The sequence below is a fragment of the Cupressus sempervirens genome, chromosome 8, assembly GCF_028749045.1.
Source record: "Cupressus sempervirens isolate cs-2001-9-10 chromosome 8, ASM2874904v1, whole genome shotgun sequence".
NCBI classification, from domain to species: Eukaryota; Viridiplantae; Streptophyta; class Pinopsida; order Cupressales; family Cupressaceae; genus Cupressus; species Cupressus sempervirens.
Window position 1 is genome coordinate 209,680,038 of NC_143125.1, and position 26,563 is coordinate 209,706,600.

At 32.3% G+C, this 26,563-nt stretch overlaps 1 protein-coding gene across 1 annotated transcript; it reads left to right on the plus strand.

The window, feature by feature from the left end:
• The first annotated feature begins 342 nt into the window (after positions 1-342).
• LOC149542246 (BAHD acyltransferase DCR-like) lies at positions 343-3,170 on the plus strand. Its single transcript, XM_089796182.1, has 2 exons — positions 343-952; positions 2,038-3,170. Exons 1-2 carry the CDS (start codon positions 521-523, stop codon positions 2,914-2,916), a joined length of 1,311 nt encoding a protein of 436 aa, XP_089652308.1. The 5' UTR covers positions 343-520; the 3' UTR covers positions 2,917-3,170.
• Positions 3,171-26,563: the final 23,393 nt, after the last annotated feature.

Sequence of the window (26,563 nt, forward strand, 5' to 3'; positions counted from 1 at the left end):
TTTAGCAATAAGTTTATTTCACATACATCTAGATAATAATAAAATAAAAATAAAAAATGACAATGACAAATTAATATTAAGAAAAAAGTAGCTAGATAGATAATAACAACATCAATAATTAGAGTGACCTCCATATAAGAAGTCTTAAATTCTATTGCCACCTACAAATATCTACAAATATATGTGGCCTCACGCACTTTGTCTTTAAAAAAAAAAAAAATTATCTTTTCATAGAGAATCCCAATGTGCGCAATACCAACCTTGCAAAATTATATATTTAAAAAAAATAAAAATAAAAATAAAGAACGTTATAAGCGTGCAAGTAATGCATCTGTACAAATTGGATCTATTGTAACGATAACAAAAAAACGAGGGACAGGTGGGAGTAATAGAAGCTTTCAAGCGAAATACCCGCAATTCTCTTCCATTATATAGCTGCCATTGCAATCCCCTCAAGCTCACCGCTCTTCCTAAGCTTCCAAACAACATTACATAATCAAAGCTTTAATCTTCTCCTCCCATGGACGGTGCAGGCGTAAGGTTGGATCGGAAGTCCACCATATTCCCGGCCCTTCCTTCGCAGCCACAACACTGCAAACTTTGCTCTTCCGATGTGCAGATGTTGTGCTGCAATTACATCCAAAGATGCCTTCTTTATTCCATGGAAACCATCTCATGCGATTTTCAGACGGTGGTGGAGATTTTGAAGAAGAGCCTCTCGCAAACTCTGGTTTATTTCTATCCGTTGGCCGGAAGATTGGCTTTTTCGCCGGAGGGCGTGGTTTATATTGACTGTAATGACGATGGAGCGGAATTTGTTGAAGCAGTGGCGCCGGAGATTGGCCTCGCTCAACTCATGGCGGATGACGTCAGTCCTGTTGTTCGCCAGCTCTTTCATTTGAGTGGAGCCCTCAATATGGACGGCTCTGTTCTTCCACTCTTACTGATTCAGGTATCACATGTTTGCTTCCATTAAAGATACTGGTTTCTAGCATAGTACGCTTTGTTTTAGTTTTAGTTTTTGTGCGGAAAAAATTGTGCTTTGTTTTTGCATAGCCGGGGATAACATTCTTCGTTCATCAGGTTTACAATCAAATATAGTTTTCTACAATTTATAGAATTGTAATTTTTTAAACTCTTTTCAACATTTCCAATTACAATTTGTGATTTGTGATTATGTTTGCTTGGTCTTTTTCCATTGTTTATCATATTTATTTTTGGAGATGGTTTATTTGAAATTATAGTAGTTTATTTATAGTATATTAGTTTGTCTAATGAGATTTATTGATACTGATGCATTTGAAATTATACTAGTTTGTATAAAAGGATTTATTTCGAGTATATCAATTTGTTCAAAATGATTCATTGATAGTGATGTATTTAAAGTTAAACTAGTTTATCTAAAAAGATATATTTATTGTGTGATTTAAGATGAATTGCATAAACAAGTCAAAGTTTAAAGTTCAAAACATAATGTATAAACCAAATCATATCTCTAACTTTGATCTTATTTCTAATGTTATCATAACTATATCTCTAATCACAATTTTGTCGTTAACATTGACTCTAAACTTAAACCTAACCTTAATCATGATAGTAATACTAATTGTAATAATCTTTATGTCAACTCTAACTCTACTTTTATCTTTAAGATGAGGGATTCCTAAAATCTAGAGCTCCAGCTATAAGAGATTTTTTAAGGAATAGTTTGAAGTTGTTGGTCCTATGAATCTTGTAGCCAAGTTCACTTAAAATGTTAATCTCCACAATTTAAGAAAATTTTAGTGTTGTCATGAATATAGTACCTTTGTGTTTATACTTGACCACATAAACAAGTTTAATATTTTTTCTTTATTCAATATAATAATAATTTAAAATATAAGTCAACTTTGACTATTTAACACTTTTAGTATAACAATCAAGTCTTAATGTGTGATGTTTAAGCCATCCGTATAATGTTTAAGCCATCCAATGAGAACTTATCTCTTATAACATGTATCACTCTTCAAATTCTTGCATGTGTTTTTTTATTCACAGGCGACAAAGCTGAAAGACGGCCTGGCTTTGGGATTCACAGTAAACCACTCAGTCATAGACGGAACTTCACTGTGGCATTTCATAAACAGTTTTGCCCAGCTATGCCGAGACTCATCATCAAGCATTGCTCTGCCTCCTCTCCATACTCGTTCTTTTGGCACACCTCATCCCATTCACCTAAACCTAAATCACCACAAAACCTCGAAGCTCTCAAATTCCCCCCTTTCCCAACTCACGCTGAGAGAAAAACTATTCCACTTCACTCCCCAAACAATCTGCAACCTGAAGCTTGAAGCCAACAATGGAGGAACTTCCAGAGACCCAAAAATCTCCTCATTCCAGGCGCTGTGTGCACACATATGGCTCGCCATTACACGGGCTCGAGGGCTTTCGCCCACAGAAGAAACCACCTTCAAACTTCCAGTGGATTGCAGGCCCAGAATGGTTCCTCCATTACCATCTTCCTACTTCGGCAATGCAGTTCAAATGGTGGGCGCCTCCGTTAAAGCTGGAGATCTTCTAGACAGGGGCATGGCTCACGCAGCTGATTTACTGCACCGCATCATTTTGGGGCACCGAGATGGAAACATTAGGACCCAATTGGGGAAAGCCCCAACTCTTATTGAGATGGACAAGTTTATCCCCAAAAATTGTGTTTCCATTGGGAGTTCTCCCAGATTTCCAGTGTATGACAGCGATTTTGGATGGGGAAAACCAGTTGGTGTAAGAAGTGGATGGGCAAATAAGTTTGATGGAAAGATGTCTGCTTATCCCGGGCGTGAGGGGGATGGAAGTGTTGATATAGAGATTTGTCTCCTCCCCCAGACCATGAGCGCCTTGGAGTCTGATCCAGATTTTCTTTTCTCATGCTCTCGTTGAGGTTGGAACTCTGAGATAGGTAGGCCATTCGTGGTGGACGCTAAGCTTCATATGCCTCTTTTGTCACATCATTATTGTTCAAAACTTGAAAGTATTATTGTGTAATGTGGGTCTTAATAGTTTGAAGTATTTTGACTAATGTGTGGGTATAATAGTTGAAAGCATTATGTCTATAATGAGTAGCATTAGAAGTAGCATTATTTATCTAATGTGGGTCATAATAGTAAGAAATACATTATTGTCTAATTCCAGTCAGTAGAGAAAACGTTGTTGTCTAATGAGGATCATAAGAGTCATAAGTATTTTCTTGTTGACTAATGTGGGTTACAATAGTCTAAAGCATTTTGACTAATCTAGGTCACAATAGTCAAAAGTATTAATGTCTAGTGTGGATTCTAATAGTTGGGAGTACTTTGACTAATATGGGTGGCAATTTATATAATCGTATCGTGTAAGTCTCAACACATAAATAATGTTCAAGTATTGATTATTAATCACCATGTGTCTTTTAAAAATACCAAAAAAAAAATTTAAGGTTTGATGATTTAAGTCTTCATTATTTTTTAGAGATTGTGATAGGTGGGTGTTGGTATGCTCATGCATGTAAACTAAATATCTTAGGTGGACTTAAAAATAATCAAGGGCTAAAAATAATCATATATGTTAAGTTTGACTTAACTTACCTCATTTGAAATTAGATTTGACTAAATATCAAATTCATGAGAGCTAAATTTATGTTCGTGGAAGAGTATTCCAATTGAACCCCTTACCATATAGGTCACATATATTCACGTACGATCAATGTTTATATTGAATGTGGTGTAATGCCCCGCCAAGGGATCCAAAGAATTTCACTAAGTTTGCCAAATAATTTATTTTTTTTTAAACATGAAATATAAACCATTCATAACATTTGTGGAAGCAATAGTAACATCCAACTGAAAGTAAACATAACATAACATAACAAGTTACATTCTTTAAAGATCCCTTAACATTGAATCACATCTAAATTAACTATTCATCTAACATCCCATCCTTATGAAATAACAATGATACATCCAATCAATATACAAGTGTCCTTTTTGTAATTACATTTTAGATTGCGCAATCATCCATTGTACATATTACAAGGTATGAAAAGCTTGAAAGAATATACATCCGTGTAAATAAACTACATCATCATCCAATATTAATCCATGATGCAAGTAAAGTAAATGAAACCACACATCATACATGATACATCATCATCATAAAGACATAAACATCCATCACAAAAGATAACCACATAATACAAACATAAATAACTAAGTGCACGGTTCCTTCCAACTGTAAATAGCATCATTAGACCATCGTGGATCCTAGCCATCCCTCCGTGCATAACATTCCAAAGCACCGAAGAGATCATCGGTATTATCACAGTAGGAATGTCACTCCTAAAACATCCTACTAACATGTGAAGTAAAGCATAAGATATCATCATCTAACATATACAAATCATCAGTATAAGAAACATAACAATAAATACATTCATCATAAGGTATATCATCTATCATAATGCACCAAGACCATAATGAAGATAAATACCAACCAAGAAAGCATCATTCATGGTGTCTCAGACGGATCTCAAATGATAAGAGTGGAAAAACACTACCACCCGACCATGTAAAACCTAAGTGGTCCACTCCCACCGTGCTGAGGAGATAATTTCAAGTCCCAAACAGGCTATCAGAATCACATAGCATAAATACTCTCTAAAGCTAAGAATCCTAAAAGTATACTAACTCAAAGGTTCCAATCACACAAAACTGACATCTAATTCCCAGAGGCACAACAATGACATGTAGGAAACCTACTCTACAAGCGGGAAAGTGTCATCGCATTTATCACGTACAAGTTACCCTGGCAATTAGCTAAACTCCACGGCTCCATACTGATCTCGTGCAGCCACTAGTATCCTCTCATACTGATGAGGCATACTACGGAAGGCACGGTTGCAACCATGCGTTCTCACTACTCCCATCCTAGCCTACACAAGCGCTCAAGGCATGGGCAAGAACATCAAAACAATTATCTTTTTAGGTTCATTTAGTCCCCATTTAGTGTGTATATGTTATCACTTATTAACCAAACTTACAATGAGTTACCCTGGCAGCCACTTAGGGCCCCGGCCCCCATTGCAAGCCACTTCCCGACACTACAAGTAGATTACCTACCCTAAGCTCATGGAATCATAAATCACCACAGTCCTGTACAAGCGACTGTAAAGAAAATCCAAAAGATAATCCATAAAAAAGAATCATCAAATATCCATGATAAAAGCATCAAATATCCATAATAAGAATCATCAAATCTCCAAGATAAGAATCATCAAATCTCCATGAGCATCCGAAAAGCATCCATAGAAAATCATGACCACAACAGTTCTCTATTGGCAACTGAAGGCATCACTGATAATCATAAGTATCCATTGGTTCTCAATAACCAAAATATATCTCAAAATAAATCACAATATCCATTGGTTCTCAACAAGCAACCAAGAATATCTCAAAATCATACTGATCGAAGACTCCAAAATGGTTGAGTCAAACATGTCACAACATAACATCATCAAGAAATAAATTCACATTTCAGTCCCATCATGGTGATTAGAAAATAATTCAAGGATAACTGGTCGATGACTCAAAAATGATTAGCTCAAGTGTCTCATACACATACATCTCAGCTTCACACATGAAGACTGATGAACAAATAAAAATATTTCATAGAGCATACGATCACATAACCATGGTTGGGCTTATAAAGATTGAGACTAAATAAGATCAACATGCCAACACATCTCATAACCCTCGAGCCTCTGGTAACAACCTAGGACTGGTCAACACTAGTCAACCCAAAAATCTAAAACAAGAAGCATATAGAATACACGATGCAAACACATGTTTTAGTTTACTAATATCACATAGTTGAATTAAGTGTAGAGCTTCAGTTTTTATTTCAATTATACTTTCAAGTGTCCTAAGCTTCATCATTTGACCTACAAGTCAACCCATTTGTTCTCCGATAACATTATCCTTCCATTATTAAGAATTACATTCTAAGAATAACTTAAGGATAAATATTTACTCATTAAATCATTTTCTTTATTTGCTAAGATCCATAGTACTAATTGGATAACTCTTTCTTAATGTTACTTCTACATTTCAACATAATCAAAGGATCATTGTTCATTCATAAAAGAACCCAATTACTAATCTTCGAATAAGAAATGATCAATTTAATCAATCAATTAACATAGGTACACCATCCATGACCTATTAATATTCTAATAGTTCTCAATTATATATTACTAAGTCTTCACCATTAAAATATCTAAAGTCGTTATTCAAGTCATGAGAGTACGACTTGTCAACTTCGATGTAATTACTTAACAACTTCACTAAAAGAATCAATATTAGCATATCAATTAAAACTTTATTACATAACTTAATTATTAATTAAATCTAATTAAATCTAATTAATTTAATTAATAATTACATATCCATGGCAAAGTTCCAATTAATATCAGTTGACTAATAACTAACTATAATTTTGTAAGTTAAAAGTCAACTATAATCTAGTACACAAATATTCATATTCATAGTTCAATAATAATTACTTGTTAATATTTAACAACAAGCTATATTGGAAATCTTATTAATAAATCTATAATGACCACATTCGTCACTCTACAACAATGTTTCCATTTATAGTTTAATAATAACAAGTTATAATAAATCCCCAATACCAAGTATTATTATCTCAAATAAGCTTTTCCTATGTACGTTGATTCAGTTAATTGATACTCCTCCAAATTATTAACCAATTCAATTTGATTAATATCTTTTACAGTACTTCAATCATTAACTTTAATTCGGTTAATTAATAACTATTTAAACCATTTATACTATTATTTATTAATAGTTCGTTAGACCCAACAAACATTAATAAATAATAAACTCATCAAACTATAAATAATCGATCTAGAGAATCCCTCCATAAACTTCATTAGTTAATATTTAACTAACTCTTAACACCATTAAGATATATCAATAATTTATTTAATAATACATAACGTATTATAATAACATAATAACTCAAATCATAGTAATCTTATAACAATGTTATAATGTAACCATGACCCCTGGTCACTAGATCGTAACCAATATTGTTAAAGTCTCTTCATTTAAAAAACGTAATATACAATTATCATCTCTAAATTATTTAATATATATTAAATAGTATTTAATATACATTATAAAAAGTTCACTATATAAACTATATTAAAATCTCTTTTCTTTTAATTTTCTCTCATTTAAAAATCCATTTACTTAGATTGACTAATAATTAATTACACTTCTTCTACTATTAACTAATCTTAATTAAATTTGATTTAATTAGATTAGATAATAAACCATATAAAACTAATGCATATTAATAAGATTCTAATAAGGAAAGATTACAATAATATCTTTAATTCATTCCATGCTTTGATATATTATTTTTGTGAAGTTTAAGCATAAAGAACTCTTGGTTATGGAAAATGGAGAAATATCTGTCTTTGAATAAAACAGTCTTAGTACAATGGTCATATCTCCCTAATGAACTGTTGGATCGGGCTGAAATTTAAATATGTTGGAGAGGGCCAAGTTGCGCCAATTCTGATCGGAGCGATCGAATAAATTCGATAATGATAAAAAGTTATGAATGACTGAGTTCGGGTCTATCCAAGGGGAAGTGACAGGACAATTTGTGATGAATTAAGAATTTCCTCTTAAAATAATTGTTCTCTAAATTTAACCATAAAAAGGGTTTGTTCATACGCATCTAAAAATATAATTGATAGAAAGATTACATCTAATCATTCGAATTTTTAACTTAGAATTTTTATTTTAATTTCAAATCTTGTCTATCTAATTTCACAATATAAATTCGAACCCAAATCCGATTAAGATCTAATTTCTTTCTCATGAACTAGGGTTTTTCTATTATTTTCTTCTCAACCAAATAAAATATCTAGATTCCAATTTTAAATTGTAGATTCAATCATAGAGAGTATTCAGACACATATAACAAACACGATGAAGACAGAAAGAGAAATAGTGCAAAGAGAATATGTGAATATCACGAGTGCACCTGGACACTGATGTTAATCCACCATGCCTCAGAAATTCATAAAAAATCCCTTCCTTCTCTATCATTCACAATTCTTCCAAGATCCAAGCCAACCGAATCCTCCAAGTGACTAGAAGTGCTATAAGAAGCATGGAAGCATATAGAAGCATATGAGCATATAAAAATATATGAGCATGTAGAAACATATGAGCATGAAGAAGCATATGAGCATGAAGAAAAATATGAGCATGTAAGCTTTGAAGCTTCTATTTTTAGCTTAAAACTTGTAGCTTCCATTAAGCTTGTCCAAACACACTAGGAGAGCCTCTATTTAAAGGCCTCTAAGATGCATCTAGAGTGTCTCTAGAAACAACTAGAAGATAAGCATAACAACCAAGCATGGGTCTTCTCCAACCTTCTAGATGAGTCTTAAGGTTGTAGACACCATGTGCTCAAATAAAATGCTAACTTCTAAGTGTAGACAACTTGTGCATTCTTAGAGTGCAAACTCTTGTGTTGTCTACATGACAACTCCCAAGAATTTGCCAACTCCTATGTGAGAAAATATTAAAATAATGCACATTAATTAATATAATATTTAATTTACTCTTTTCAATTTAATTTATTTATTTATTAAGTCTCATGCACTAACTTTAATAACTCCACTTTTCAATCTTAATATCTTTATATTTTAAGCACATGAAATCTAGAATCTTTTAATAATTTAAAATATATTTTCCACTTTTAAATTTTATTTTCCAAAACTTTATTGCTAAAATATTTATTAGCTTTAATAATATTATTATTTAGTCATTTATTTGAAAATGAACTCCAAATATATTATTATTAAAATAAATATTGTCACATTCCAAATTTAAATTTTTAACTTTTATTTTCAAATTTAATTATTTTATTTAATTAATTTTTCAATTAATTAAATAAAATAAATATTAAAATACCATATTAATTTCCCATTTAATTAAACCATTAATTAAATCTTTTAATTAGGCTTAATTAATAGAAAATACATCAAAGACTCATAAGGTAAAAATATGAAAACCCATCATAGCCAAAATATGTACAAAATCAAACTAAGGGTTTAAATCACGAATTACGTCATCTGACACATTCGGAGGGTACTCAACTCAGATACTTGTCCTAATTTTTCAATTAGAACAAATGGCTTAAAAGGTTGAGATTTGGACTTGAGAATTTATCTCTCCTCTCTTATCATTGAGATAATGTGATAGGGTACGCTCATCCTGGCAATTCAGGAAAGTCGATACCCGGTACCTGCAACCTGCATAAAAACCACGCATGTACAAGCACAATATACTAAACTAAAAAAGCAATAGCAGGAAGTGGTTCATTGTGTAGATCCCGACTAGCAGGTGACTACGACTCCCTTCCTTAACCACATCAGACACACCATACAAAAGCAAACACGCACACCATACACATGCAAGTATGGGGTAAGTATCCATAAGAAAACACATATGATAATAAATCATCTTACTAATCATCATTAATAACTGAAAGAAATGTAATAATCATCATCAATAATTGCGAACACTAAAAATAATCATCATACATACATGAAATGTAGAGTCTAAGTAATCTCATCACATAATAAACTGAATCCATAGCACAATATCTAATAATCTCATAACAATGCTGCTAACCATCAACATAAAACTAGCGCTTAAAAGAGTTCAACAATAATAACAAAATGTGAACCAGGGGCAGGCACTACATGTGGTTCTATCATAATTTTTAAACAACTAATAGAATCAAAAAATGAAAAGCAAATAATATTATCTCACTCAAATTCCCTCATCTAATGTATGATTATTAATCACTTGGTGCATTTCTCAATACGATTAAAAATGTTCCAAGTCTTGATTAAAATGGTGAATTATAATTTTGAAAAGCATAATAAGTAGACATTGGTATGTCCATGCATGTCAGAGATCAAAGCATGTAAAACAAATGTCTTAAACTTGACTATAGGTTTTGTATTTTCCAACACACTCAACATTATAGCTTATGAAATATATTTGGTTGACACATGTTTTAATAGAATATACCTCACCAATTGTGACAATGTACATAATTATGTATTCTATTTTTCAGCATGTTTAAATAATACTCTAAGTATTGAAGAAGGTGTTGATTATTAGTCACTTGGGTTATTTTGCAACATGTGTAAAAAATATTCTCAATTTTGACCATATTTTAGACATGCATGATAAGTAGATATTGGTATGTCCCATGTGAGACGTTGAAGTGCTTTTTATTTAAATGAGTATTTTTCAACACACATACCATTATAGATTATTTAACATTGTTGGTTGATGCATGTATTAATAAAGTATGGGTCATGGGTTCCTCGTCATGACAAATTAAATAATCATATAAAGTGTTTCTCAACACACTTGAAGTGATGATTATTAATTATGTTATTTATTTTTCAACACATTAAATCATGTTCTATGAGAAAATCATGATAAGTAGGTGATGGTATATTCATGCATGTAAGACATTGAATCATGTAAAATTAATTAGTTAAGTATCGTCATTATTTTGTTCTATTTTATAATTTTTAAAGCATTTAATATTATAGCTTATGCAACATGATTAATACACGTGTTAATAAAATATAGGTCATGGGTTCCTAGTCATGACAATTTATATAGTAATGTAGTGTATTTTTAATAAAATCATATAATAATCTAAGTATTGAAGAAAATGTTGATAATTAAAGAATTTCTAATTCTTAATGAAAGTATGGCTATAGTTTAGAAAATTTTGATAGGAAGGCATTGGTATGGCCATGCATGTGAGATTGAAGCATGAAATATAATATTATTAGGAATGACCATACATTTCTTAAGTTTAAACACACTTATTCCAAATATTGTGTGTGTCTTAAAAAATTATGATATGTAGGTATTGGTATGTCTGATGGAACTACTTCATTTTGCATAGATTGAAGGAGATGACCTTCATCACTATTTTGCAAACATAGATTTTGATGAAAGTTTTTTGAATTAATTAATTAATTTAAAAAACCAGAGAACCATGGTTATCTAACTTTTTATTAATTAAGAAATTCAAAAAACTATCACATCAGGTGCATTTTTTCAGCTGCAAAAACATTGTCATCTTCTTAAAGCTTGTGAAATAACAACATGATGTATTTCATAGAGAGGGAGTGAATATGCACTACGATACTATGAATATGTCACTTCTCTAATAGATGGCATTACTTCTCTAACAAATGGCATGTGACATGTGGTAAATTGACTATACAAATTTGATTGATAGGAATGCAAATCAATATTTGGGCTTTACAAAAGATCGTAATCCTTGTTAAAGAGAATGTTTTTTATTGCATTACATCCTTGATAGAACATAATGATAGATGGAGGACACCTATGAGATGGTGAGTTGTGAGCTTCATTTCGAAGACAAGATGCCTTATGCAAAAAAAGATTTAGCATTTATGTTGGCCTGAAGTTGGTGACAAAGACATTCTTTAAGTTGGCAACCGCATTGGATTCTTCTCTATTGGATAGCTTGATAGATACAATGGAGTTACATGTGGCTAATGGTTCTTGAATGAGGACCCATATCCTTTGCTACAACTAAAGTTGAATGATGAAGAAGAAGTGAGGCAAACAAATTTTGTGACAAGTTTCATGGTTCCCTCCCAGAGTTTTTCTACATGTTATGCTACCTAAGATATGACAATGCTTGAGAAAGAACATGAACAGGCTAAACTTTAGTACTCTTCATGGATTTAGGGATGGGCCCAATTGACTTCAAAGAATATCAACGATGCTATGGAGAATTGGGACCTTGATTATTTATAGATGTTTTAAAAGTGAAAGTGTTGTTGGGTGTATATGTGAAGCCCAACAGTCTTCCATTTATTATTCATAATTTATTATTGTTTCCCTCTAATTGTTTGTCTCTTCATTTCTCTTGAGACTCTATATAAATGTATTGGAGGTTCATTATTTCATATAGTATTCAAAGAGTCAAAGCTATAGCTATGATGTAAAGTTCAGACTTTAACATTAATAAGAGATCTTCCCTATAGTGTGGATGTAGGTACAATTTGTGGTGAACCATGATAAAATTGTGTGTTTTTGTTTTTCCTCTTTCTTGTTGTTATGTTCTTTCTTAGTTTGCACTTTTAGAAAACTTCACAATTGGTATCAAAGCTTGGCGTAGTCATTGGAATCGATTTCAATGTTTGAAAATTTGGAGTCGTGGAAGATTTGCAAGTGCAAAAATTCTAAGGACAAAATTTCAATTTGTGGAAAGTTCAAATGTGTTCGTTGCTAATCAAGCAAGACTTGGCGGTAGAAATTGATGGAAAAGAAAAGAAATTGGCTGCAATGAAGGATGAAGATTAAGATAAAAGTAATGAGAAAGAAAAGGCGACAATCTTTCTTTCTTTATCACAAAATATTTTATTCAAAGTACACAATGAATCTATGACCAAGGAAGTTTGGGTTAAACTTCAAAGTATGTATGAAACAACCTCAGCTGCAAATAAAATATTCACTATGAAGAAGCTCTACAAGTTGAAAATGAAGGATGGGACTATGATGCCAAATCATATAAAATAATTTGAACACTTTATTATGTGAAGAAACTTTGGTTGGCATGACACAAGATGATGAATTTAAAGCTATCATCTTGTTGTGTTCCTTACCTAATAGCTGGGATCTCGTTGTTACAACAGTTAGTACTTCTAACTCCTCAAAGAACAAGCTAGTCTATGATGAAGTAATAGACACTCTACTTAGTGAGAATATGCGAAGAAGCAACAAGGAATCCTCATTTGGTGAAGCCTTGACAGCGGTCAATATCAAAACTAGAGGAAGAAGCCAAAATAGGGGAAGAAATAATCATCACAGAAGATCAAAATCAGTTAGGCACTCGAAGTCAAGGAAGAGGAAAGGAGGAGACTATTGGTTTTGTGGGGTGGAAGCACAAACCTATGTCACCTTTGGTGATATCAATAGGAATTTTGGCCTTAACAGTTTTGGCCGTAAATGTTTCAGCCGTAACATTTTCAGCTATACATACGTGGCATTTTCCCGTGCCAATGTGGCATGTACAATTTTGGCCGAAAGTGTTCCGGCCGAAATATTGAGTTTTTATTAAAGTGCCAAAAAACCCTTTGTGGCTATCATTTTGACTGTCATAGTTCCCAACTTCTTGAAAAGTGGTATAGGTGTTTCGGTTGTAACAGGTTAGTGGGTTTTTTTCCTTTTTTTTAATTTTTTAATGTGTTTTTTGATTAGTAAATGTTAATGGTACTTAAACTAATTATTTTTTATGTATTTTATGAGTGAAATATTTTCATTTGTTAATTTTTTAATATATTTAAATTATTTTTTAGATTTGTTAGTAAATTATTTAAAACATAATCAAGAATGTAGTCAAACATTAGGTAAAAATGTAGAAAAACATTAGTTAAAAATGTAGAAAAACATCAGGTAAAAATGTAAAAAAAAATAGTTAAAAAATGTAGAAAAATATTAACTAATGATGTAGAAAAACATTAGTTAAAAATGTAAAAAAATGTTAGGTAAAAATGTAAAAAAAATTAGTTAAAAAATGTAGAAAAACATTAGGTAAAAATGTAAAAAAACATTAGTGAAAAAATGTAGAAAAACATTAGGTAAAAATGTAGAAAAACATTACGTAAAATGTATGTTTATATGAAACTTAGAAACACTAAATTACATTTATATGAAATTTAAAAAAATTGTTTAACCCTGTAGTTAAATCAAAATCTAATTTAGTCAAGAATTTTTATTTTTTTATTGCATATACATGTGTACACTTAGTTATAATTTAATCAAGAAATTATATTTTTTTTATCGTATATACATGTACATGTACGTGAATATTTATTTTTCACATTTGCACATCAGCACGTTAAAATAGATTAGATATGGTCTCTAAGATAATTTATTTTAAAATACATACATACATTCAATTGAATAACACCATACATTTAATGTTGTGTATTTATATGTACATGTGTTTCAAATTAAATTTAACTTTTAATTATTTTAATTTATACACTTGTATATTTATATGTGAATGTGTGTGTGTGTGTGTGTGTGTGTGTGTGTGTGTGTGTGTGTGTGTGTGTGTGTGTGTGTGTGTGTGTGCCTGCAAATCTCTAGATATTTATCAGTCTTGTAGCTTCACACTCATATCCTCATACATTATATACATATATACATTATGGCATCTAGTTCTGAGGATTGTGGTCCTACATCCTCAGGGGATGCTAGTGTTCACAAAGGGGGCAGAGTGTTGAGTTTGGCACAACGCGTAGATCGACATCCTCCACTGAGGATAGAGAGCGGTTATTAAGAGATACACTTGCAAGATTATCTTGTGCTATAGAGGTTTTGGACACCTCACTTTCCTCTTCTACCACCCTCCCTAGTAGGGAGAAGATCATAGTGATGCAAGAGGAGTTGTTTCGTATGATTCAAACCATTGAATCATACAACCCTTTTGATGATATCAGCATTGAGACATTTTATTCTTCTCTATCTCATAGTGTCACTAGCATTGTGAAGTATAAATAGGTTGACACTGAGGTTTCCACTGCCATGGTGAAGACCATGTTTCCATTTTATAGAGATAGAGCTAAAGTTAGAGGCTACTCTGCAACGAAGTGTACTGATGAGCTTGTCGCACCATTCATGTATCCTTGCTGGTTGGCCACTCATCATAGATGGACACAAAAGGATGAGTTCCCTCTATATTTTTGCAAATAATTGTTTGTAGAATTTCATTTACACTATGATGTTGACTACACAGATTATCCATGGCATGTTGGGTAGGGTTTGGGGATACTTTCAAATAGATTTAGACTCACAAACACTCTTGCGCCCATTAACAAATGGGCAATGGTGGGTCCAAACCTTTTAGTTATGCTGAGAGGTCCACAGATGGTTGTTCCAGGCCAGAGTGTTCCTGATGACACAATTAGGACATAGATTTATTCGAGCATCACCACCGTCGCCACACAGTTGCACAAGATTTCTTCTAATCGGTGTGGTAGATATATATTACAATCTTGAGGTACCATTCCCACAACTACATCATCTAGTGCACCTATTGATGATGCATATGGAGTAGTAGACATACCTTCTCCACTAGAGGTTTCTACAGTCTCAGAGGTGGATGCATTGCGGCATTTGGGATCAAGTTTAGCATCTAATCTTTTGGATTCATATTGAGCATTATCTATAGTCGTAGGGATTCCACTTTGTGACATCCCCTTAGATTAGTCATATTTTTTCATGTACAGCAAGATCAAAGGGTTCATAGAGGCAGGAGGATGTTCATGCACCTTCTACTACTCCTACTGCTACACAGCCCAGGCTACAGCACCATCCCCAACTACTCAGGACCCTACAGAACCCCCCCTACTTAGGATTTCATAGCTAGATAGCTTGGTTTATTTACCTCCATGCTTTCAGATCAGGGCTGCACTATCAACTTGGACGCTGATAGTGTTTTTTCATTGCATGATTTAGATATCAGTCAGATTGGCAGAGCATTACATGATGCTACGGTAAATATCTCTATATGTTTAAATTTATTTTAATTATGGTAAATAATATGTCTATATGTTTAAATTTATATGTGTGTGTGTGTGTTTGTGTATGTGTTATAGGGTTTGAGTGATAGTATGTTGTGTTTTGCTAATCTGCAAACACTGACAGATCCTACATGTCCCAAGTCTCAGATATATTACAATTTAAATATATATTTGATTTATATACATGTATCTTGATATAATTTGTCTGTACATAATTTGGTCCACTATCATTTGACATAGGGTTCAGACGAAGCTGATAGATCCTTATGGGGACATCCAAGATCAAGATGGGGATGTAGTTGATTAGATCATGGCCTTTTATTTTATGTACACATGTTATTTTGGAGACATTTGATATAGTATTTTGGATTTTCATTTTGTATAGACACTTTGATGTTTTATATGTTATTTCCAAATACATGTGTTTATATGGACACTTTGATGTTTTATATGTTATTTCCATATACATGTTTATATGGACACTTTGATGTTTTATATGTTATTTAGATAGACACATGTTTATATGGAGACTTTGATGTTTTATATACATTATTTCTAGACATTTGATACATGATATTTTTATACATTTGATATGTGTACATTATTCTCCAGATATATGTACATGCATGTTATTGATCTTTTAATGTACACATGTATGTTATTGATATTTTAATGTCTTAATCTTTTATGTTTATGTATGTGTTATTCATGTTTCCGTATATGTTATTCATCTTAATGTCGTATATTCATGTTTTTAATATTCATGTTTATGTATATGTTACTATTTTTAATGCCTTAATCTAAGTATAATTAGCTATATTCAATGACATGTCTTAATTAACTATATTTAATCTAACTATAATTAACTATAATTAAATATATTTAATGACATGTCTTAATCTAAGTATAGTTAATATATTTAATGACATGCCTTAAAATTAACTATAATTAACTATATTTAATCTAACTATATTTAATGTCTTAATCAACTATAATATGTAATGACATGTCTTTATCTAAGTATAATTAACTATATTTAATGACATGTCTTAATTAACTAGAGTTAACAACATTTAATTAATAAAATACAACATGTAATATGTAACATAGAATTTAACATATACATGTAAGAACATATAAAGAGTATGACCTAAAGAATGCACATTACAACATTTAATTAATAAAAGTTAATACATATAAGAACATAAAGATTATATACAAGTTACATAAAGAATGTGTCATATAAGAATATATAAAGATTATATGTACATAAATACATAACAACATTAACAATCATATGTAAGAAAACATAAACAATGTATATAAATACATACAAATACTAAAGGGGTTGTCTTAAGGAGAGGTCAAGTAAAAGGTGGTACTAAGGGGATGTCCTAATAGGTGGTCTTAAGGGGAGCTCCTAAGAGGTTTTCTTAAGGGGAAGTCCTAAGAGGTAGTCTTAAATGAGATATCCATGTCGAATTTAAATAAAATAACAAAACATGTCTAATTTCGCATATCCAAGATAAATGATCCAATGTATACAAATTTATAAAACAAATATCCTGTCAACATTAAATGTGAAAGTATGAGAGCTATATAGACATAGCTGAACTAGAGCTCCATAATAAGTACATAGGTAAACTAGAGCTCCACAAACAATGTATTGTTAGGATCCTCTGTAGTTTTTATTATCTCTAGAAGTTTTTCATGTTCTTCAATAGACAGTTTCTACTTTTGATTTCCATGATGTCCTCTTCTTTGTATTGCTTCAAATTGTAATTTGGTTGCTATAACATGGTTACTATAATGTAAAACCTTTCCTCCAGGCTTGTATTCAATAAATTCAATACCACTATTAGTTACCCTTGTTTGTTGATGATATGTTCCTTCAATAACAATTGATCCAGTTGGATATGACTGTTGATTAGCATATATAGCTCCTTCTAGCAACTTTTGTTTTGCTATTGTGCATCTTAAAAGATAATAGTCCAAATTTTCCACATTACCTGGTAAGGCTTGAACTGCAAAAATATCTCCTGCATGTATATAAAAATATAGATAAATATAAATTAATTTTAAAATGAATATACATGTATATTAATTTATATATATGTATATATGCACACAAACCTGCCATAACTAAATCAAAAATACACTCATAATCAGCTAAATATATAGGATCATGAATGTCAATGTCAATGTCAGCATCTTCAAAAGGAGGCTTTCTAACTATCTCCTTCAAATCCCAATGTGAAACATATCCATTCACAATATTTTCACATGCACTCACTGGATTGTCCTTAATGCAGTCATCATAAAAACATGTTTTCTCTCTTACTTTAATTACTGGAGGTTTATGGTTTCCTATAGTCATCACTTGATGTAAACTTCTAATACTAGAAACTATTTGACAATTGTAAGGATTAGATTGATCTATATCTATTACAAATACAAATAATGTTTGTCATATTTCAAAATAAATATTTAATAAAAAATCAACTTGATTTGACAAATACATTAAAAATAAATATAACTTAGTTCACCTTTCACTTCCCAAAAGTAACAGTTATTGTATTTAGTATCTCAGGTAGCAAAATGAACTTTGCACCATTCAACAATTTGATTTTCACTCTCTATCCTATTCCCTGTATGTACATACAATATGCATAAATAAAAAATTTAAAATATATGCTACTCTAGTATTAAACATGCACATTAAAAATGCATATATTTACCTGCAAGTTCATGTTATCAAAGTGCACATTTTATACATGCTCTTGCTCCATCATGCTCCCCTTTTCCGTTCCACTTTCAAAGAAATTTCATAAAAACCTAACATTGGTTCTAGCATGTTGCATTGCTAACCAATTAAATGCTTTTGCACATTTGAATTGTCCTATGAACATGAAACATGATAAGTATCTACAATTATTTGTGTACATGTATCGAATCGAAATAGGCATGTCCAAATAAATATAAGTTAAAATAAAGTTAAATAAATGTGTAAGTTTGTGTATACTAACTTGCACATCCATCAGACCAAATCCAATGCTCTGAAACATTTATTCCACAATTTCTAAGATCTTCAAAGAACATTGCAAAACAATGAGTCACATAACTCCTATCATGAACTCTATCATCATTAATATAGAAATGAACCTCTTTGATGATGATGTGTTCATTTTCATCCAACCTTTTTATCTAATCCACCTCAAATTGTGCATGTCTATAGGTCACTTGCACAAATATTGCAACTTATTCAGAATGATAATATTTCCCTTGAAGCTCTGTTTGAGGTGCAAATGTATAATTCTCAAAAAATCTACAACTGAAAGTATACAACTAGGTGGAAAACAATTTTTGGAATCATGAAACTATTTAGCTTGCCATCATGCACCATGACAATGTTGGATATGTGGATATATCAATGGACAAAACTTGGTCATAAACTCATCATAACACAATTCACTCTCCTTCAATAAAAAAATTCTAGATTCATCTCCTTTCTTATTTTGGTATGTCTCATATTCATATCGCATCCATGAAACTAGTGTGGATTCATTAATAATCTCAATTTGCATTTCAAAAAATTTGTGTAAATCTCCACAATCTTCACACTAATTTTTGATGCATTGCACTTTGAATTCATCTGAATCTTCTAATTTATCACATAATATGGACTTCACAAATTATGTTGTACTCTTAGGGATGACCAAATTAGGATCAAGTACTACCATAACTTTTTTATATGATTGCAAGTGTAGACCAAATTCAACATGATTTTGAAAACAACAAGTTTCACGCATCTTATTTATGCGTACAAAGGAAGGACACAAACTCTCAAACATTCTCTGACATATTTTGACATTTGAAAATTATTGTTTGAATGTTTGAAATAATTCACTTTGAATTATATCTATGAAATGTTTTAGATGTTCAATTTTGGCCCCTGTCTCTTGATCTTTAATTTGTATAGTATCACGTCTATTGGAAGAAACACAAAAATATGTGGTCCAAAATTCAACAACTTATCTTTTTACATCTTCAAAAATTCTATATTTTTGAGGAACTCTACAAATATTCACCCAGTTATTCTCAATGTTATCATCTAGCGTATTTCTCCTCTTGATGTATCTCTGGACAATTCTTCTAGATATATGTAGTACATCAAAAATTTCACGTACCTATTTTCTATGTGTCAATTTTCTATTAGATATAGTAGTCATCAATGCTCTACGTGCATTACTCAAATCACCTCCTCGAGTTGTGTTGTCAATTTTGTTATAAGCATTTTGCAAGTTTTCAACTATTGTTTTATTAATATTATGCGTATGGCTTTTCCTGTTATCAACACCCAATAACTCCAAAATAGGTCTCATATCTTTTCTCCTACATAATTGTGCCTGTCCAAATATACTTTTATCCTTGAAATATTCATCCCACATGTTCTGACAATGCTTTCTAATAGTGTTATCATTTATCATATCTTTAGATGGAATTTTGTTAAAAAGTAGTTCCTCATCCAAATCCATCAAATTTTTTATGCCTCCTAATTTGTCTCTATCAGTAGAACTGTCAATTCCATCCTCTTCATTACTTTCATTTTCTTCATAAATCTCATCCTATTCAAGAATTTCAGTAGGTTGGTTTTGGTTACGTTTTCTATGACCTTTCATTTTGTCATCTCTTATTCTATCATATTTCCTTAATCTCTTCCTTTTACTGCCCATTGAATACTTTAATCTATAGAAACAAAAATAATAATTTAGATTTCACTAAATACCAACTAATGCTTCAATATAGAATACATAAAAATAAAAATATGTAGATAGGAAAAAAACACCTCCAAAATATTTGATCCTATGCAATTATGATTAAATCTATGAAATAGTTGCTAAAAATGGCTTCAAAATTAGTTGTCTTTTGAAAATGCTCTTCCATTTTTTTTTGTTTTGTATTTTTTTTTTTTAAAGAAAAAATAAACTTTATTTTATATGAAACAGCTACATTAAATGCATGTGGTTTAATCAGCCAATGGGGGTTTCAGTCAGAATAGGTCCAGCTAAAAGGGTTATGGTAGAAACAGTTTTCGTTGTAACTCCTTATGTGGCATCCTAGGTGGCAGCTACACAAGAAAAAATAAGAACTTATGTAAATAGCTCACTTTGAAGGCCAATTTGACCTACTAAATTGAATTTTTTTTAAAAACTAAAAATATACTTTTGTAGGTCTCGAAGTCACGATTATGATTTGTTAACATCATAATGTTTTTGACACTTGAGTGCCAACACAATGAAACATATTCCACATTGGATGCCAAGTACATCATGCATGCTGAGCGATATTCATGTGCCAAGTAGTTTTTAGATGCCGAGTGAAGATCAACTGCCGAGTGAAAATCAGATACTGAGTGAAGTTTAGGTGTCGAGTGTTAACAAGTGCCGAGTGTTAATAAGTGTTGAGTGTTAACAAGTGTCGAGTGTTAATAAGTGCTGAGTGTTAACAAGTGTTGAGTGTTAACAAGTGTTGAGTGTTAACAAGTGTTGAGTAACATGAGGTTTCGAGTAATACAATTTTGTTAACGTGCCAAGCTATCCAGGAAACAGTTTGTGCTGAGCATCAGCAATACTTCAGGAGCTGAGTAACTCAGTATATCAGCATAAGAGTTTGTAATTGCACAAACTATGATGCAAACAGTTTTTACAGCCAACATAAGGTAAATCTCAAAGGATTTAATGATGAGATAGAATCTCTTATTTTCCCTATGCAATTTGCATGCAGCCAATAAGAAAAATGCCAAAGGCATGCAACCAATCAACAAAAGATAAGTATTAAGCAAAAAATGACGATTGAATATGGATCGTAGATCCATACCTAATCCTAAATCTTCAAATGTCTTTATAAGGAAGACGAAACTTCATTGTAAAGTGTAAGAGACAAGAGGTGTGAGAAGACATACAAGGGTTCGTAAGGAATTTTATTTTCAGAAGTGAGGATTATCAGATCACGAAAGGATTCAGATCAGAGAAAGCAGAACAAGTGCCTGCAATCAGCAATCAAGGATTGTAATCAGTCAGGTTTATTGTACCTAATACTCTCTAGCAATTGTATTAGAATGAAAAATTCTATGGTGATAGGTTAGCTTAACAGCTATTTTGATAAATCCTTTAACTAGGTGATGAAATCCTTTAATAGGGTAACACTTCATGTTAAGTGTTTGAAATCCTCTAACTAGGTCACTATTGACATAGTGTAAAGCCTTTAACAAGGCAAGCCTTTAACAGGGCAAACCATCAGAAGTGGTTGAACAATATTGCTGCAGTAATTTTTGTGGGTATCATCCGTACCCCAGTTTTACCTTCTTATTCCTGGAGGGTTTCTGGGTTACCAAATTCCAGTGTTAAGTTTTGTTGATACATGTGTTTTGTTACATGTTTATTTGATGTATTTACATGCATGCAATTTACTTTCAATTAAAAGTTTTATTGGCTAAAGTATGATACTTATGATTCACCCCCCCCTCTCATAAGTACTCTTTCCATATTTGAATATTCCAATAATTGGTATCAGAGCTAATCCAAGTTCTCAAGAGGAAAAGCCTAACAGCTTGGAGGAAAAGATCTAAAGATGGAAGCCTTCAAACTTGGAAAGAGCATTGAAAATCAGGTGATAGATGTGCAACTTGATTTGCATAGCTTGGAGGAATTTAGAAACAAGTTGAGAAACTCATTAAAAAAGAGGAAGGATCTAGCCATAGCTGAAAATGATATACACTACAAGGAGATTGATACCACCAACATATTTTCCAGTGGAGACACTAAAGAGTTTGATGTAGCAATAGCAGAACTGATGGAGAAAAATAAAATTCAAGCAGATGAGATAAGATCTCTCAAGATGGAACATAAATCACAGGCCATAATGATATGTGAAATTACTGAACACAAGAAAAGAGTAGTTGAAGACAAAGTGATGTTGGAAAATGATAAAAGAAATCTTGCAAACAGACTTGAAGAAAAATGTACTGAACTGACAAGGATCTCAAACATGCAGATGGATACACTTGCCCAAATGATGAACCTTCATCATGAACTCAATGTAAAAGATATTGAGATCTCCACCTTAAAGATGCAGAATGAATTGAACAGAGAAAAATAGGTAGCAGAGAATCTCAATAAATCAAGTGAAGCTATCAAGTATTTTGAATAGTTGCTGAAATCACCAAAATCTGCCCATGATACATCGGGACTAGGATACAAAAGCACTGAAGTTGGAGAATCATCAAAGAGTGTTGAACAAAGAAGTGATAAAGGTAAGAATTCAAAACCCACTTGTCATTACTATATAATAAGAAGGGACATACAGCTAATGTGTGTAGGAGTAGAAGATTCAATCAATCAAACATACCCAAAAGTTTCTGTCACAAGTGCAACATGCAAGGACATATGACACAAAATTGCAGATCCAATGTCACAAGGACTCAAAAATTTGATGGACATTGTTATAATTGCAAAAAGTATGGACATAGGGTATTTGAATGCAGATCAAAACCTATGTGGACATCAAATCAACCAGCAAAAATAGAAGGAAATGGAAGTCATTATCATTGGGATTACAACACCAGGTACAATTGTCACTATTGTCAAGAACATGGATATATACCATAGAACTGTATAAGAACACATTTCAAAGGAAACTACAAAAGATGGTTGAATCAAACTACATGTTTCAGTTGTTTGAAGACTGGTCATATCAGCAAAAACTGTCCTACAAGATCAAAGGCACCCAAGATTAAAGATAACAAAGGAAAACAAAAGATTGACATTGAAAAGATAAGAGGGCAAATGAATAAGACTTGGAAAAAGAAGGAAGAGTGCAACACATCAAGTGGAGGGATCACTTCACCCAATGGGTCAAGTGATCATACTTCATCAAACTAAGCACACAAAAAAAAAGTACACAGGACTGATATACAAGGCTATATCATACATCAGTCCCAAGACAAAGAAGCTAAGCAAAGTATAAATCTACATAAAACAAGATGTCAAGATAAAAACTAAATGTTGATGCCAAACTGCCTTTGGATGCTGAGTTAAAACAGATGTCGAGCTCCCAATAGTGATTGAGCTAATAACTGATGCTGAGATGGATAGCTCCAATGGAAGCTGAGTTAGGTCAAAACTTCTTTGGAAGTCGAGTTGGTAGTTGAGCATTCAATGCGATGAAATTAGGGTATATTATCACGATTTCAATCAGTTTTCCGCATCACGATCAAGAAGAAAAGGAGAAGAAAGAGAGCTGAGTGACTTCATAGAAAGAATCCAATATTTCAAGCAGATTGCAACCTCATTCAACACGTTTTTCATTGATCTAAAGGTATTTTTGTTTGTGCCGAGCTACGTAGTTTTATACCCATTTTTTGTATAAACACTAATTCACAAAAATGGCATCAAGTTCAAAGAAAGTCAGGGAGAAAGAGTCTTTTGAAGTCCAGTTAGTTTCAAATGAAGTGAAGCAACCTGATTTCTGCCCTATTCCCGATGTTGCTTACAAAAATGACCCAGCCAGAGCTCTCTCCCACATTCTCCCAAAAGTTGTAATGGTTCAAGATGTGACAAAATGTTACAATTGCAAGATAGGAGCTCTAGGAGATATGAAAATTAGACAAGCTTATGATAAACTATGTGTAGATGGAACATTAAAAGAAGAATTTAAAATCGTTGAAAGAAAGGGTTTGACCCGAGTCTTAAGTTTTCCCACCGTATTCAAAACTGAATGGATTAGACTTGTATTGAGCAAAATCCATGGTGGAAACTTGTGGTTAGAAGATATACCCATCAAATTGAAAAAGTAAATTATACATAGAGTAACAGGGTACCCAACCCTAGATCAGTACAAGACCTTAAGGAGTGAATCAAAGAAGGTCATTGAAAGGAATACTGGTGCACAATGGAACAAAAGAGGAATGACAATTCATACTATAAAGGATCCTCTAGTTGAGTTTGTTGTTAGAGTTATTGCTCACAAATTCTATCAATCCAATAGACTCAACAGTGTACCATGCATTGCAATAGATGTAGGTTACAAATTGGTGAAAAAGGATCATACTTATGATCTTGCAGAACTGCAATTGCAACAAATCAATGAAAACCTAGCTGCCATAAGAAGAACAAAGGGCACACAATGCAAATTTGGAGCAATCTTAGTTTGCGTATTCTTTTATGTACAGAATGAATTTCCCTTTTTTGGTAAAATAGCATGGAGGAATGACAGAACCATCATTGCACAAATTAATGAATATATAGAGCAAATGGGAGAAAATTTTGATACTTTGATGACAAGCTATTTTGAAGATTTCAAAAAATCCATGAAGCAAAGGTCAAGGATACCAGCTTCATTAGTGGAAAAGCATACTAATGATATATGTTTCTTAGTTGACATTGATTTTACTTACATTCAAGCAGTAATACCAAGAGTAAGATGGCTAAGGCCATTTGGATATGAAATCAATATTGACGAGGCATCAATAGCAATAACTGCATTATTGGCAAAAGAAGTAGATAAAAATGCACCACATTTTGGCACTTATGATGTGGTAAGATCAAAAATAAACATGGAATTAAAAACTGCTTCTACATTGAAGAAGAAAGATAAATTAATCAAGAAGATCAAGAAGAAGTTTGGCAAAGAAATTGAGGCTGAGGCAGAAGAAGAAGAAGATGAAAGTGAGGATGAAGATGAGAAGGAACAAGGGCAAATGGAACTAACTCAAGGTCTTGGAGAAGACAAGGAGGAAGGTGTAGAGGAAGAAGAAGCCAAGGAAGCACCAATTGAAGCTGAGCCAAAGAAGAGAAAGGCAACAGAACAGCCTTCAACCAAGCCCAGATCGAAGAAAGTTGCCACTCCATCACCTCAAAAGCCAACAACACGAGCATCAACAAGAGCCTCTACTCAAAAGGCTAAAGCGGAAATTACCAAGAAGAAACAAGTCAAGCAATCACAGGAAGAGCCGAGGAAAAGAAGAAGATATGTGGCTCAACTTGACACTGATGACGAAGAACAAACAGAAAAGGTAAGCAATTCATCAGTTGATACCCTATGTAAAAAGATTGCAAATGGTGACTTGAATAATTTAAATAAAGTTGATTTTAGTAAATTTAATAAAGAAGAACAAAATAAAATAGAAGAAATAGTGTATGGAATGATGGCACAGTTCAAGTACACTCCACTTGAACTAGATGGTCAATTGCCAAAGGAGCTGTCAAAAATTGTAGAAGACAGATGGCATTTTTTCTTTATAATGGAGAAGGAGATGAGGGAATCAACCATAGCCAGTGTATTGCCGGATTTGACCAAAGAACAAGTCAGCAAAGCAGTCAAAAGGCATAATAACAGGTTTACACCCAAATATAGGGCATTCTTTATACTTCAAAATAGAATGGAAGAGATTGTTCAAAGAACAATGAAATCATGGAAGAATTTATATAAAAAGATTGAATATTTTCTTGAGGAAGAATACAAGGAAGAAGCAGCTATACCAATAGAGGAGAGGAGAAAAAGGAAAGAAGAAGAAGAAAAGAGAAGAGAATAAGAGAGGAAAGAAGAAGAAGAAAAGAGAAGAGAAGAAGAAAAGAATGATGGAGAGGAGGAAGAGACACAAAAATAGGATACACTGGCAACAGCTGAGCCAGAAGAGCAACAAGATCAGAGTGTACAAGACACACAATTGCCACCCCCTAGCCCTCCACAAGCATCCATCCTATCTACAGATACAATAACAATTACTGATGTTCCTAATACTTCTGGTCAAAATATCAATCCACTAACTGTAGAAGATTTGAAAAG

What these genes read in the sequence shown, in the direction of transcription:
- LOC149542246 (XM_089796182.1), top strand. Translation starts at nt 521, where the DNA reads ATGGACGGTGCAGGCGTAAGGTTGGATCGGAAGTCCACCATATTCCCG. An exon ending in TTCCACTCTTACTGATTCAG is followed by an intron (nt 953 to 2,037) that starts GTATCACATGTT and finishes TTTTATTCACAG; the next exon opens with GCGACAAAGCTGAAAGACGG.